Below are 16,828 nucleotides of genomic sequence, written 5' to 3'. Positions count from 1 at the left end.
ATTTCTACAGTCGGCTTTGCCAGCGTCTTATGTAAGGCAGCTGGTAGCTAAAAGTCTCAGCCTTAACAACAATTACTAGACTAGCAATGTTATTCCTAGATGAGCTAGTTGGGCAGAGGGATGTTTTTCTCCCTTTGAAGGAGCTGCCCCATCCTACATTTGTAATTTAATCCCTCCAGTAATACCATCCCCACATAACAACATAAAAGAATTACTACATGATCATCAGAAAGATGCTTGTGTCAGTGGTTCATGATTGAGGAGATTTTGATTTATATTAATTCACAGTAGATTATTGTAACTCCACTGCCATGCCCTACTTTCTCTGACTAATTACAGGACAAACAAGATAACCCAGCTGCAGCAGCACAGAAAGATGTGTGCATACTCTAGTGAGACAAACCCTACAGAATACAAGAACATAAGTAAATATCACAACAGGTACCATCCAAGTTATATTGAGAAATAATTACAGGAGCAAGGGACAAATAAGCTGTCACATTTGTAACACAGATCAAGATCCTTCTTGTCCAAGTGATAACCACATAGAAGAAAAAACCAAAGCACAAACAAGAGGAGAAGTCTTTTAGAATAGGCAACTTAGCAATGAAAACTCATCTGTATGTACTTACAGGTTCTTGTAATTCTGCTTCATCCCAGCCTCCCCAGCCACCATCATCCCAGCTGGTTGATTTGCCTGCTTTAAGCAAAGAAAGATTTCATTTCACGTGAGTGAAACAGCACATGAGATACAGCATAAGCAATGAAAAACACAATCAGAAAGGATTGCTGGTGGTTGTTTTCATTTCCCCTACAATAAGTTCATTTATGGCAGTTACCAAATGAGCTCTACAGAAAGAAGCATGAAGTGGCAGAAATGGCTGTCCTACTTCTCTGCATTTACTTCCAGTTTTGACACTATTGAAAAGTAATACCAGAAGATGCAACCTAAGAACAACTTGGAAACAGGACAAATTGTAAATTAACTCTAAGAGACTGCATCTAAAGCCCTTGCTAAGTAACACCTTACAGTCCCTGGTGCAATACAACATTGATCCTTCAACAGGGACTCTCCGCTTTCTAGAACAAATTATTCAACCAAATTTGTTTTTCCTCAGTTTCTCAAAGACATTGAGGGAGAGCCAAGACATATTTCAAGTTCAATACAGCAAGCAAAGAGTGAGGGCATAACAGGGGGAAACTCTTGTGTCCACTTGACAAAAGCTTTCTCCAGTTGGTGCAGAGACCCCAGACATCACTGCTAAATTTGAGCTTTAGCTGCATTTATCTAATTACTACTCCAAACGCAACAAAAGTCCCATCTTGTATGGATTAGGCAGCTACGGAGGGAAAGACTGGGGACAGCAGGGTAGCTCCTGTCAGGACTCCAGGTATTTCACTACGTGGCGTAAGATGATCTTTAACACACCGTAAGAACAACATATGCTCAACTTCATGAGAAACAGTATTTCTGTACATAAGTAAAATATATTCCTTTCCACAGTGGTGAATTTTGGTTTGGTTTAAGTCAACTGCTGGATCAGTCAGTAGCAATGTAAGTTTCAATATCTGAAGGGTGCCTACAAGGATGCTAGAGAATGACTTGTAGCAACAGGACAAAGAGGTGACGCATTTAAACCTGAACAGAGGAATTTCAGGTTAGATATAAGGAAGAAGTTTTTTACTTTGGGGACAGGGAGGTACTGGCACAGGCTGCCCAAAGAAGTGGTGAATGCTCCATCCCTGGCAGTGTCCAAGGACAAGTTGGACAGAGCCTCCAGTGACATGGCCTAGTGCAAGGTGTCCCTGCCCATGGCAGGGGGGTTGGAACTGGATGATCTTCAGGTCCTTTCCAACCCAAACCATTCTATGATTTTAACAGGGAATGACAGTACGTGGAAATTCACCTGTGACAATAAAACCTCTGAGGATAATGCAGATCTCACCCACACTCCTAAAGCGGCCAAAGCAAAAGTTGAAGCTGTGGCCTCTAAGGGTAAAATGAGCACAAGGACCTTGGCTATTCACATCTTTGCAAGACAACAGAGGAAAATAAATGAGACACCGATCAGTTTTAATTATCTCATTCAAAAACCACAGGCTTACAAAATACTTGAAACACCTGAGAAGACTGAAATTCAGAGAGAGGCTACTTCTTAGTTGCCTTAAAAGAGTGAATATATTGTATGAACACATCTAAAATTCCTTCATCTAAAAATCCCAATTGTGATGTGGATTTAATTATTCTATGCAAAGGGTAATTTTGCATAGCAATTTAGAAGCAGAAGATGTACAGTTATCAAAGACCATCATCGGGATCCTCAAGAAATCAATGCACTGACCTCCATCTAGAAGCACTAGCATGAAATCTGAAGCATCACTTAGACTTCAAGATTTCTCCAAAGACTTCTTTCAAGTTTTTCATCAGCTTATGTCATGGCTACTTTGACCTGTTTCCTATCCATATCAATTATTTTCAATTTAGTCTTAAGCAAGTAAGATTCTGCCATTTTAGGTGGTCAAACAGTATGGACAAGAAGGTTTGTACCCGGAACACTCCAATTTTATTTGGTCTAAAAACTCTGGTACCTTTACCAGCAAAGAAAGGCAAAATCCAGTACAACAGAAATCTGTATTCTGGCTGTTTAGGCAGATTTTTAAACTAGTGTATGGCTAATAAAGACAAAAAAATATTAGCTTAAGAAAGAAATTTTCCACCAATGCTGTTGAGAAGGTATTTCATGAGACTGTAGAAGACAAAATGCCCACTCCATGAGTAACCTGTGTTAAAACGGAAAGGTCTGCACCATCTATAAACTGGATGAGTCAGTTTTACAGCATCGTCATCAATACAGATCTGACTGCAGTTATTTCAGGCATAATCCAAAGCGCAACCAGCTTCCAAGGGTCACATTCTAATCTTGTAATTCGGGTTGAGAATTTTCCAGTGTGCAAATTGTCGTGGTTTAAACTCAGCCAGCCACGCAGTTTGCCCCCCACTCCCCACCTCCTTCCTCCCTCCGCTCCCGGAAGGTTAGGGAGGAGAATCAAAAGAATGTAACTCCCACGGGTTGAGATAAGAGCAGTCCAGTAACTAAGGCATAACACAAAACCACTACTGCTACCACCAATAATAATAATGGTAAAGAGAAATGAGAAGGGAAGAGAATACGACCGCTCACCACCTGCTGACAGACACCCAGCCTGACCGAGCAGTGATCTAGCCCTTCTGGGTAACTGCCGCCAGTTGCTATAGTGGGCATGACGTGCTCTGGTATGGAATACCTCTTTGGTTAGTTTGGGTCAGGTGTCCTGTCTCTGCTTCCTCCTGGCTTCGCCTCCTCCATGGCAGAGCATGAGACTCACAAAGTCCTTGGTCAGAGTAAACATTACTGAGCAGCAACTAAAAACGTCGGTGTTATCAGCGCTGTTCCCAGGCTGAAAGTCAAAAACACAGCACGGCACCAGCTACTAAAAAGGAGAAAAATGACTGCTACTGCTGAACCCAGGACAAAATACATAGAAGAATTATGACAAATACTGCTGAATACAAACCACAAGAAGAAAATCGTAACTAGCTTTGATGTTTAGCTGAAGATAGCTAACAAAATTCTACTTCTGTTTGCATTTCGTTGCCTCAAAAGGCAACAAAATCTTCTTACTGTAAAATTCATGAAGAAAGGATGTCTATAGTGTGGCACAGTCCAGACAGAAACATAACTACATCCAAAAAAACAACTGGGGCCACTGGCTTCTCTACAGCACAGAGCAGACCAGCCTTCCCAAGAATCTTCAGCCACTTCAATTCTGAGACTGAACATGCAACATCAACCTTCAGCCATGAAGAATCCTGCTGCCTCTTTGTGAATAGCTACATTTTCCTGCTTGTCATCTTCCCTGGATGAAGCAAGATCAATAAAAAAATGATAGGAAAAATGAGGTCATGGTGAGGCACAATCCCACTGATAAAGTTGCAGAGATCTTTTAGAACTGCGACCTGCTTCTGCAATGCCAGCAGAAGCTGTCAGCCTGCAAAGACTTTTCCATGCACCAGCACCTAGAAAGGCTGGTCAAGCCAGAGAAGACACAGGATCCAAGTTCTTTTTACAATAAAGATTTTAAGAAATACCCCATCATTTCCTTTAGTAACATTACAGAACTTGCAGCTGTAGAATGCAAGACATTACCTAGTAACCAATACCTAAACAAGGCCAAAACAGTTCTTGACTTGGAATGTGTTCATTTTTTCCAGTCCACTAATTGGAAATCAAACTTCCCTGTGCAAATCTATATTTCCATTCGTCTCTCTCTGACTAGCAGCAGATGTCTGGTAAACAGGTCTCACTACTTAGATAAGGCATCAGCAATATTCCAGATTGTGTGTTACTGCAGAGCTTGCAAAAATAAAAGTTAATCTACTGCATCTACAAGAACAACTTAGTTCTTTAATTTCAAGTATACTGCATTAAAATTCCATCATCAGCATATGTGAAACTTTAAATGCTGCTTTAAATGCTGCACATGTACAGCACTGGTGTTCATGTATAAGAGAATTCAGTTCAAGCACATTTATCATAAAGTTAATACACAAAAAACCCAAATCCTTCTGATAAGCATGTTGTTTTTAGAAGACAAGAACAGAGGAGAGAGAAATGCTAGCAACAGGTCTAGATCAATGAGGTCTAACTGGCATTTAACAAATTCAGTATAAAAGATGTTTTTACCCAGTCTAAGATTTCCTCCCCAAATTGCAAAATATTTCTCTGGGCATAGAAATCTGCCAGCATCCTCCCTTCCAGAGCAGCACAATAACCTGGGGCAGGCACTAACAGCCTTTCCTACCTGCCCTCATGCTTCTGTTCCAGCTCTATGCAGCAGGTTACCAAAGGACACGCTTGGCATGGGCTTGCCCAGAAAAGCCTATATTTGCAAAGTGGGAGAGCATGTGTTGAAAACTGAACCACAAAGGTCAAACTACCCCTACTTATATCAATATATAGGTCTAAAACAAGCAAGGCTATGTTTGTTTGGTTTATGATCTTGCAGCTTTTTTCCCATCCATGCTATAAGAATTTATAAAATTAATAAGCAATTATTTTTTGCCCTATTACTCAAGTGCAAGAGTTTCAGGTTGGTTTTTTTTTTTTTCTCTGTATATTTACTGCAACTCTGATACCATTTGACTGCAGAATTACTGAAGAACTAGAAGCAGTTTCTTTTCTTCTCAGGCCAAGGAATTATAGAAATAGTTGAAAATGTTCTTGCTATTCAGTAATCATGAGCCATTTATTCCCAAAGTTCCTCCAACACGGGGACTGACAAATACATTAGGTTTCAACAGCATTACTAGGAAGCCCCTTTTGAGACTGGTTTTATATTTGTGTCATCACTTCAGACAACCATAAGCAGAAAAAAGAAGACAACACTCAAACTTAGCTCACTGATCTGAAAAAGAAACACCTGAGCAATTTCTCTTCCTTTAGATGGTCACAACTGCTTTCAACAGAATAAAAGATGACTAAATTAAAAATAATCCAGAGAGTCTTTAAAGCAATGCTGCAGATCTCCATGGCTTACAGCTGTTAACTCCAAAATCAAAGTCTGATGCACCATATGGAAAAAAGAAACAACCAAGCAACTTTGTGATGCTATATGGCACAGGAAACAAGTGAAACAGACTGCGTTCAAAACAGAGCATTCCAGCTTTCTTTCAGGTGCACGTAATAGCTGAAGTTATAGAAAGAAAGAAGGAAGTTTATCCAGTAAAGGAGGTGCTCAAGCAGCAAAACACTCAGGTGCAAAGATAATTTCGACAAAGTACTCTGAAACCACTGTCATGCGCATTGAGACCATGTCATTTAGTCTTTCCTATATCTCAGAATGTATTAACAATTACAGATGTAGCACAATTCAGGTACAGTGCATAGTTTTTATGATATTTTACATGAAAATTGAAATAAAGGAATCTTATCTGTATATCATGCCTTCAGGAGGTTAGAAGCTGATTAAAGAGGTAATACCTAAGAGCTTGTCAGAAGATTCTTCAATAACAGGGATACAGAAATAGCTAAGAACTGTTGCTAAATGCAATAGAGAATTTGATTTTATCATCTTTTTCTTTTCTTTGTAATCTTGTTTGCAACTCTGAAATACAAAGCATGCCTGGCCTTCTGTGTTTCTGAATGAAATTAGTTGATCCAGATAAAACAAAGTGTGCAAGCACAAGTCCAAAGATGTTTATAAGAACTGGGCTGAAGAGCATCTTTCAGGATGTTGCCAGCATAACAGGGCTAGAGTTTGGAAAAGAGTTTCTCCAAGAGGCTGAAGCCAACATTCCTACTGTAAAAAGAAGCAGTGAAGTGACACCTTATAGCCCTGAGCAACCCTCCAAGCCAGGAGGTTGATTCTGATGCAGCTGCATCTCAAAGCTTTTTGCTGTGCCAGCTCACTATCACATACGCAGGTATCATCGCTCAGGACCTCCAAAGAACAAGTTTGGGTTTGAGTTTTTGGGTTTGGGTTTTTTTTCATTATCCATTGCATTTAGGTACTAGGAGATAAACACACTTGGAAACTAAAAATACCTGCACACCAGGAAAGTAATGATTGTTTTATTTCATCCTAACACCTCCAAAGTTTAGCTTCGGACCCGCAGTCCTAACTGGCTATGCCCACTGAATTCCTGTCATCAATGTTTCAAAACACACAGTTCAAGCTCAGAGTCTACTGGAAGAACACATCACTTTAAATAAATTGTAGTTAACTTCCTCAAACTATAAAGTTATAGGAAATGTTATATATATTGCTCAGTTTTCTGCTCTTTCCAGTTAAATATCCATTAATTTCTTAAAGCTAAAATTCTGTTATGCCTGTGAAGCTCTATTGCATTTTGCAAATAAGACGGATTTTTTTTCCTTCAGGTGTACACCTTTACAAAGAATTGTATAATGAAATTAACTGCTACAGTTGTTTTCTGATCTAGCCAATACACATCCCAAAACACAGCAAGCTGGCAAATTAAATGTAATGCAAACACTTTGTATTCCCAGTATTTACACATTTGAAACAGAAGTTTTCAAAGCCATTTAGATATCACTCCACAGATTATTTGTGCCTCATTGTTAGCATTATTTTTTCCACACCCCTCCCCCCCCCCCTTTTTTTTTTTTTTAAGAGAATATAAGTACAGGAACTCCATATGAAGCATCTTTAGCCAGCTTACTCCATAATATATTTAATTTAAGATACCTGAGACAAGATCCACCCCAGCACCTTTTATTCTAATATGCACAACAAAAATGCAGCTATATTTTGCTTCACAGCAGATCAATGGTGACCTCAAACCGTTTGTGAACATTTCTTTAGTCACTTCAGCATTGTATTAGTAGCAATCTTACGACATGAGTGCATAACAGAAGCAAGAACAATGCGAACCCTTCCTTCCAGTGTTTCCTGACCCAACAGGAAGCTGGCAACTGCAGAAATGACTTTACACCAGGTTTAAAGTTAAACCTTTCCTTTTTCTCCCCAGTTTACCACCCAAAATCATCCTTTGCACAAACCAGACAAACTGTTGGGCTACAGAAAAGGATAAAGCTGTAGTTGAGATGATGCTTTCCACTATCTTTTTCTAACACTGAAAGCATTTCAATGTTTACTTGTATAAAGGAAGGAAAAAAGAGTAATAATCAAGATCCTTTAGAATAAAAAAAAAAATGTTTTTTACACTCACTCGTATCTGTATTTTTAATAGAAGTAGCACTTTGATAATTTTCAATTTAAATTTGAAATTAACAACCTAGATTAAATTACCATACATAAATGAAATATGCTGCTATATCAAATATGACTAGGTGAGAAGCACAGCTTTTTATTCATACTAAAGACAACTACTTTCACACTTTAATAAAAGTTACAGTATCACATGGTGATTTAGACATGTATACTGCTTGCAAACAAATTGTTTTTGTTTAAAATGGACCTACAAAAATGCTCTCACATGAATCATCTCAGATTTTAGTGGGGCCAATACACTCACAGAAAATATTTTGCTTAGAATGAAAAAATGGCCAAAGCTAAAACAGCAGAAAAAAAAAAAAAACTTATTTGATCTATAACTAAGAAAAAATAAAAACCCAAACCTACAGCTCATAATAAAAAACTGAAATCCCACACACTGAAGATCCTGAAGGCACCTTTTGAAAACCATTTGGTACCCAAAATCTGACAGGAGCTTTTGAAAATTCTACTCAGCACCTAAAACATTAAATTATGTCTCAAAAAAAGTCATTAATTTGTGAATTGAAATACGCTTTGTTAACTAAAAATATTTAACAAACATTTATTTTCCTAAGATAGACAGCATCTTTCATTTAACTAGGAAGTTTATACAGTAGTGAAAGAGTTTCCATACAAATGCAGCAGAACATAAAAAAACATACAAAAACACACACAAGAAAAATAGTAAATAAAAGGTTCTAGTTCTCCAGTTTTAAATAGAAAATACTTAGAACTTTGACATGTGTGATATTTATGCAACTACATAAATATCATATACATAAATATTACAGTACATTCTGTCAATGGAACAGTGCTTATTACAGAATTCTCTGATAAAATCAATTTATTTATATCTTACTTGGTTAAAAATATTTGCCTTGGCTCTTTGGCCTATAAAAATGTAATATGCACTTTATAAAGAAAACAACCAACTAAAAATAACTTGCTTAGACTTTTTTTTTTCTTTCCTAGGTTCACAACATCAAAAGCAGAGATTCATTACATGTTCTCACACTTTATTTACAGCAAAGAGTTCTTTCATGTGAACAATGTAGAAGTCAAGGTACATGACAATCACCAAACAGAAAAGGGAGTCATTATGGACTGCCATGCAACAAGTCTCTTGTATATTAAGAAAAATGAATGGATTAGTATGTAGGTGAAAAAAATAAAGGAAGAGAATGAAAAGCTGATTTAAGTATTTCCAACCAGAGCAATCACTGTTTGGGTACAAGTCCATGAGAACAGCAGGAACTGCAGGATCTAACTACACCATTTTATCCCAACCTGAGCTTCAGAACAACCCTGCAGCTTTGCTATCTGGTGGGTTAGGCAGCAAAGCACCATCAAAGCAGACTTGGAGAAACAATCCTAATGGGAACAGCGGCTCCTGTTCCACACAGTTGAACACACTTTTTCCCAACTTATGATACCTCCACAATTTACTTCTTTCTAACTTAAGATACCTCTGCAAGTCGTAACTGTTTCTCACTGTCAAAGATGAATGCATCAAAGATTTCTGCTTCAAAATCACTGCTTATAATCTTATATAAAACTCACTTTGGGAACTCTCACTTTATGTTCATTTATCCTGAGCCATGAAAACAACTGTGATATCAAAAATCACAGGCACAAATCCAAAAGAGTTCAAATAATCTAAATGTGCTATATTTTGAAAAATACTCAATTCTGACACTCAATGACTGGACAAGCAAGTACAAAACTAGACTAGAATAGAAACAACCCATTAAAATGAAAGAACACATTTTGCAACATGCATCTTCTTTGCTTCTATCATTTTTGTGGTTTTACACACACCAAATGTTTTCTCTCTTTACAGCTGTCATTTGCTAAATACACTCCAACAAAAATATCCAAAACTTATCTCACACAAACCTCACTCACATCTACCACCAAATTCAAGAGACACATTTAAATTTCTTTCAGGACATGCTTTTAGAAGCACAAACTCATTATAACCTTTTGGTTTTATCTTCAGTATTCGAGAGGCACTAACAGGAACCCACTGGTTCCAGATTCTTCTGGTACTCCTTTAGATACAGATGATACCAAAAAGAAAAGTCATATAGAACGAGCATACATTTTCCAGAGCATTATTAGACCCAAACAACAACCAGTAGTAGCAGCAGTACGTAACTGTTTTCTAACATAAGTTTTGGACAATGAATCCTGGCTGCGTAAAATTCTGCCACAATTATTTCCTTCCAAGTGCATTTCAACAATAAAGTATATGAAATTTAATCTTGAAACAAAAACAAGGTAACGATAATGTATAACTATGTGCATGCGTAAGTTTTAGTGGTAAAGTTAACTAGCTGAACATACACTGTACTTTTAAAACTTTTTCACAATTGTTGTGTCACCTTTTTACCAGGACCTGTACCACAGGACAAGGACCAAAAATTTTAAACTGGAAGTGGGTAACTTAATTTGAATAGTAGAAAGGAATTTTTTTACAGTGAAGGTGGTGAGAAACTGGAACAAGCTGCCCAGAGAAGTTATGGATGTTCCATCATGCAGTTGTTCAAGCCCAGGTTGGAAGGGGCTTGGAGCAACCTCGTCTAGTGTGAGGTGTCCCTGCCCATAGTGGGGGGCTGAAACTAGATGGATTTTAAAGGTCCCTTCCTACACATCCTACACTATGATCTCTCCCTCTTTTAATTCCCCACAGACATTTTAAGCTTTTTTAAATAAGCACTTTTTGCTTTCCCTCATAGCTCTGTTTACAGCAGTGAGGACTTTACAAACATCCTCATTAACCTCTTCAAACACTTTCTTCCAATGCTATTAACAGAAAGCCAAAACACCAGCCAAATACAGTTAAGACAGTACAGGACTGACAACATACAGGCCAGCATTTCACTTCCTTGGCCATGGATCTATTGGCCATTCTTCTTTGTTGAGAAGCTTTCAGTGTGCCTTGCCTCACACAACAGAAATCAGGTCCACAACTTTAGACTGTAGTTTCTACAGAAAGGATTTTATTGCTTTTTAGTGTAAGCTGGCAAACTACATCTTCGGCATACGTTAAGCAAACGTGGCATTATTAGATAACCCTGCACGTACAAAGCCTGTTAACTTTAGTACACCACCTTCAAATAACTGCACTTAGTGATGAAATCACAAACTTTCATGTCGAAGTTCGTGGCACACGGGGTGTGTGGCCAAAGAGCTTCACTCACATACTACAGGGTAAGGACCGAGAACAGCTGACCACCTGACACTTACACACACCAGGAAAACATGAACTTGCCGGCGAAGACACGGCACCTGTAGGAGGTCACTCACCCTTTACAGCCCCATCCCCCAGTAACGCTGCTGAGCACCCGGCTACCTGCGCTTACTCTCTGCACACCCCACAGCGGATAATGACACACAGGAGAGCGGAGACGAGCGAGTCCAGCCCCGGCTGTAGCACCGGGCAGGCCACAGAGCGCTGTAAGCGGAGCGGCGGGGTAGGACTCACCGCTGTCCTTGCCGGCCGCGGCGCTGCCCTGGCGGCGGTGCGGGCACAAGAAGTCGCGAGCCGCCTCCAGGTCCTGGAAGTGTCCGAAGGGAACCAGGACGCACGCCATGGTGATTCCGGTAGTACCGACACCGGTGCCACCCAACCCGGAAACGCTCACTGACTTCCCTCAGGCGCGGCTCTGCGCACGGCGCATGCGCGAAGCGGAGGGATGGCGGGGGGAAGAACGGGGGAGGGAGGTTCAGTGTGTGGTGGGCGGTTGGTGTTGGTGCTGTTGGTGTCGTTGTTCGTGAGGGGAATGGCGCCCTGCGTGTCCGTGTGCGGCCCCTCGGGCGGCTGCTGTATGGGGACCTTGGGTGCAGATACCATTTCATCACCTAGGCCTGATGGTCATAGAATCATTGAATCATCGAATCAGCTGGGTGAGAAAAGACCTTTAAGATCATCAAGTGCAACCATTACCCCAGCACTGCCAAGGCCACCACTAACCCATGGCACGGAGGGCCTCGTCTGCACAGTGTGTGAACACTTCCAGGGACGGTGACTCCACCTCTGCCCTGCCTGTTCCAATGCCTGAGCACCCTTTGGGAAAGAAACTGCTCCTAATCTCCAGTCTAAACTTCCCCTGACATGGCTTGAGGCCACTTCCTCTTGTCCCATCCCTTGTTACTTGGGGGAAGAGATGGACCCCACCTCAGTCCATCCTCCTGTCCGGCAGTTGTAGGGAGCCATACGGTCCCTCATGAGCCTTCTCTTCTCCAGCTTAAACACCCCCAGGTCCCTCAGCCGTTCCCATCACACTTGTGCTCCAGGCCCTGCACCAGCTCCATTGCCCTTCTCTGGCCCTGCTCCAGCACCTCAATGTCTCTCTCGTAGTGAGGGGCCCAGAACTGAACACAGGATTCAAGGTGCAGCCTCACCAGTGCCCAGCACAGGGACACAATCACTGCCCTGGCCCTGCTGCCACACTGGGTCTGATACAGGACAGGATGCTGTTGGCCTTCTTGGCTGCCTGGGCACAAGTGGCTAATATTCAGCTCCATCAGTCAGCACCTCCAGGTCCTTTTCCATGAGCAGCTTTCCAGCCATTCTTCCCCGAGAGTGAACCAACACAGCCCTAAACACCTGTATTACTGTGTTGAACAGGCAACACCTTTAACAGGTAGTGAAGACAGGGTTTATTTCAATCTTAATTGCTCTTGCAAATAGAGAGCTCATGCTTCAGTTCAATGACAACAATTTCTGTTCATCTTCCTGGCAGCAGTGATTGTGAGAAGTGAGATTTGCTGTGGAGTGACATCGTATAGTGTTGACAGCTGAACCACAGTTCAGAAGTCATCCTTTAGGGCAAAGAGGGAAAAATGTATGCGAGAAGAACACATGGAGATGTTTTCTGGGCCCTGAAGAAACAAATTGCACTGTCCACAGGACTTCACAATATCTTTTTATGGATCCTACTTTACCAGGCTCTTCCTAAGGTATAAAATACAGGTGGTTGTTTTTACACAGGTGTCTTTTATTTGCTAGATAACTATGTGTGTGTGTCTTTAGTAGTTAAAAACAGAAATGATTGAGCAAGTAGTCCCAGTCATTTGGACAGTTTGGTTTGTGGTCTGTGTTTTTTGGATGGTCTTTAAACACCTTCTAAGGCTGAATATGTTTTTGCTAAGAGAAGTTTCATTCCAAACTAGAATCTGAAGGCATAGACTGTAACAGGGTATAAACTCCAGAGGATCTCTGGTCAGATTTTCAGATAAACTGGCTCTTACTTACCCTCACAACTTTTTCATGTCTTCAGCTGTTCTGTTTTGTTGCACCATGACCCAACTGCAGTTTTGCCTTTAGTAAGAGCAGGGACATTTTGTTTTAACTTTTAAAATCTGTGGCTTCCTAGGCAATAGACAGGTTAGACTTGAATTTGAGCAGATGAATAATCCTGTGGTTATTAAATCCAGAATGCTTGAATCCTGTTTTTTCTGAATGGGCATAAAATTACATGCTGTGTACCAGTGAGGCGGTGGTTCTTCAAAAATAAGGTCACAGTGTGGAAAAGATTTAAAGCACCTGGTATTAAGGAATGGCTAATGACTTTGAAGAGCTCTAATTAACCATGTAAAGCCTGTGGGGAAAAGTATTTCACGACATTTTAGATCTGTAACATGCAGTCACTGGTAATACCAAGTAAATAAATAAAGTGTATACAAGCAGTTAAATTCACAGCCTGGTTTGTCACTCTTTAGTGACGCTTCCATCACATTATGAAAATTTCCTTGTTTAGAGACTGGTGAGCAGTGTAAGACACTGTCATATCCCTGTCTGGTTTGCTGTGCACCAAGAAGTCAAGTTATGAAGCTGCCAAGATACCAATTAATGCATAAAATAAGGTGATGAATAATTCAACAGATGAATTACTGTTTCAAGGCAGGGTTGAGCCCTGATGAACTCACATTATCACTTCGGCTACTGAATTACCTTCTGTATGTTTGTTATACCTTCTTCAATAGTTACTAATTTAAAAATATTGATTATATTTATATGGGAGGCTATTAAAAAAGAAAAAAGGCTTTGAAAAAACTCTGTCATAAACATTAAGCAAAGTTCTTGAAGCAATTGAGATAAATGCTTAATAGCCAAAATTAGCAATACATTTGCAGTGACAACAATACTTTGCATTTACATCAGTCCTGTCATTTGGAGACCTTAATGGTGTTTACAGAAACGTGTAATTATGGGTTTTAGCGATTTTCACTTGGGGAAAGGAAAGTAATGAAAGAATAAGTGATTTGCTTAGGGTCAATCCACAGATCTGTGGGATCCTGCAAGTAGAACTCTGCTTTCTTCACCATCAGTGATGGTCCCTACCTGTTGTTCGTGCATGCTAGTTAGCATAAATGAATGTGATTATACAGAGCCCTGCATTTGGTCTTTGGTAGTAAGTGAAAATTAAACCAGCAATCTAGTAATAATTATAGCAGACACATTTATACCTTAATGTTAATCTGATGCAAACAGTCACGTTATCAAATCCATGCATAAGTGGCTTTCAGGTACTGCGGTTAGCAGGGAGGGAGCTAGAAATAATCAGTGTTCAATAAAAGCTGTTAACAGAGAGAATATGAAGACTCTCAATCAAATATTGGTGCTCATACCAAGACTTTCACTGCTGTCTAATCACAACTGATCATAGAACTGCATCCTTAGATTCCTGAGTAATGATGCCTGTCTCATGCCAAATATCCACGATTCCCAAAGTGTCACTCTGACTTACAGTGGTTTGTCACCTCTGAACATCAATGTGCATATTTGTATCTTTATATAAATTTCTAAATTCAGATTTATATAAACATATATAAAATATAAGGATATTAGCTTTATGTCACAAAATTATCCATCTTGAGATATCTGTAGCAGACCCTTCTGTCTGTCTAGTAGCACTGAGTTGTTTGTTGTAAATTCTCACACAGACACAAGGCTGAACTGTGGCAGGGCTAAAAGCTTGAAGATGCCCTACTGCTGTTACAGACGTTACGTAAAGGTTGTAGTTGAAGAACACAGGCTGGATCATTGAATGTTTGTGATTGATGCTACCTACTCTGAGTCTTATCTTTTTCATTTCTTAACTTTCACCTAAAGATGTGGTTTAAACACTCTTTTGACAGTGCCATGGTATATTTCCCACTGATAGAGCAAGTGAAAACCCCCAAAGTTCTCTTCCCACACTTTTGGAAGGCAGTCTTGGGACAGAAGGGATCTACACCATAAATCCTACATGTTCATCTGTGAAGTGCCAGGCCTCCTGGTTGGAGATTACAACACTTAGTTCCTTAATTTCTGTGTAACAAAGTTAGCCACCTTCCTTCTTGATATACTTGGGATTTGCACATAGTTTTAAATCTTGGGATTTGATTAATTCTAATCCATACCTAATGCTTAATAGTAGAATATTTTAGATCTGTGTATATGCACCCAAAACCTATTCTGTTGCACTCACTTGATTCCTGTCCTGTCCTGAGCCAGTATTTCTTACTTGGAAAACCAGTCCTGGAAATGAAAGCAAACCCTGCCCATCCAACACATCTGCCAGTATGCAGCATCAAAGTCTAGAGGGATACAGTCTGTCTTGCTCCTGGGTTTTCTCACCTTTCTGGGCCGGACTCACATGCTGACATCTCTGCCTGTTATCCCTGTATCCGGAGGGTAGCTGTTGCTAAGCAACCGTGGACCAGGCACTACAGCCTGGTTTTAAAATGCAGAATTAATTAAATTAGTTTTGGTGAGGACAAGATACAGCTGAAGAGCAGGCAGGAGCCAGATTAAAAAAACCCACAAAAACCAAACTGCTGTGATTTATATTAGAGAACAAAACATGTCCACACAAAAAGGGGAGTTTTGAAAGCAAAGAGGGAATGATGTATGTGGCCCAAGTGGAAGAAATAAACAGAGAATTCATGTGTTCTTCCTGGCAAGTGCTGTCTCTGTAGTTGTAGATCACCTACAAAGCAAAGCTCCAAACCTAAGGATCTTCAAGGACACTATCATAAACCAAACAAGTGGACAAAAAGTGCTGCCACAGAACCTTCCATCCCCTCCTCTTGCTGGTCCTGATTTAAACCTAACCTCACAGCCACCTCTCATGGAAGATAACGAATATGGAAAGAAAAGTGAGGGAATTCAACAGTTCTGTTTTCTGTCCTGAGGAATTGTTACCTCCATTGACTCCTTGAGCCACCCTAGCTTGCATGACATCAAGCTTGCAGCAGCCTTGGGTGACTGTGCAGTGACTGGGGACTCACCATGTATTTTATGTAATACTAACAATGTCACTGCTGCAATTCTCATCCATACCCTATAGAGAACTTTTCTTCCAATAAGGTCATTCTGTGCTACTTAAGGTTGGCCAAATCACATTATTTTGTATTGCCTGAATTCCCCAACCTCAGAATCCAGATTGTAGCATTCCATAAAAAACACACTGGCTGTTGAGCTCAGTATCTTCTAGAGATACAAAGGCCAAGCAAAAAATAGGCTGTTTTATCTGAGGATATTAATGTTTTGTCATTAACTCACTGCGATTCTTCCATCTATATTCATTTTTCATGAATATTTCAGCAAATAATCTCACAGGTTGAAATAGTCTCAGAAAAAAACAGTATGCAAATATTGAAGACCAGTGCCCCAAAAAACCACTGTACAACTGTGATTATGCCAGTTACACCCCCCAGCCATGGAGCATATGTGTACCCCAGTGAATTTTTTGTCTGGTTATGACAAATCAACATGATTCAAATGCTGAATAATTAGACTGGAAAACTTACAGGCCAAGAATTTTTTATTACAGTTAATTTTTGAGTGAATCTGAATAAGCTTAACACAGTTTTCTGGTGTTCAGGATGCTGAAAAAAAAAGCAGACAGAAATGAGATGATTGCTTTTCAGCAAGATAGCTTTGCTTATGATGGTTATCAGATAATCATCTATTTCTCTACTGGTCTTAAATATCAGTAATATATCTTAAGAGACCTTAGTTCACATATGTATCTCCAGGCAACTTTCAGATACTACT

The 16,828-nt window shown here is 39.9% G+C and overlaps 1 protein-coding gene across 3 annotated transcripts in view; it reads right to left on the bottom strand.

Moving 5' to 3' along the window:
- The window catches only part of RAB3GAP2 (RAB3 GTPase activating non-catalytic protein subunit 2), a 43,464-nt gene extending 32,035 nt beyond the window's left edge, over positions 1-11,429 (bottom strand). For 2 of the 3 annotated variants that reach the window (XM_065679846.1, XM_065679848.1), the window contains exons 1-2: positions 11,267-11,429; positions 633-700 (exon numbers count right to left, since the gene is read on the bottom strand). In XM_065679846.1, the coding sequence (XP_065535918.1) occupies positions 633-700; positions 11,267-11,375 (177 nt within the window). In that variant the 5' untranslated portion in view covers positions 11,376-11,429. The remainder of the gene's footprint in view (positions 1-632; positions 701-11,266) is intronic. The other variant, XM_065679847.1, reaches the window with a different exon arrangement.
- Between the last annotated feature and the right edge of the window lie 5,399 nt (positions 11,430-16,828).

Source organism: Lathamus discolor, chromosome 5, assembly GCF_037157495.1.
Source record: "Lathamus discolor isolate bLatDis1 chromosome 5, bLatDis1.hap1, whole genome shotgun sequence".
Classification (NCBI taxonomy): domain Eukaryota; kingdom Metazoa; phylum Chordata; class Aves; order Psittaciformes; family Psittacidae; genus Lathamus; species Lathamus discolor.
This window is presented reverse-complemented; position numbering and strand designations above follow the sequence as displayed.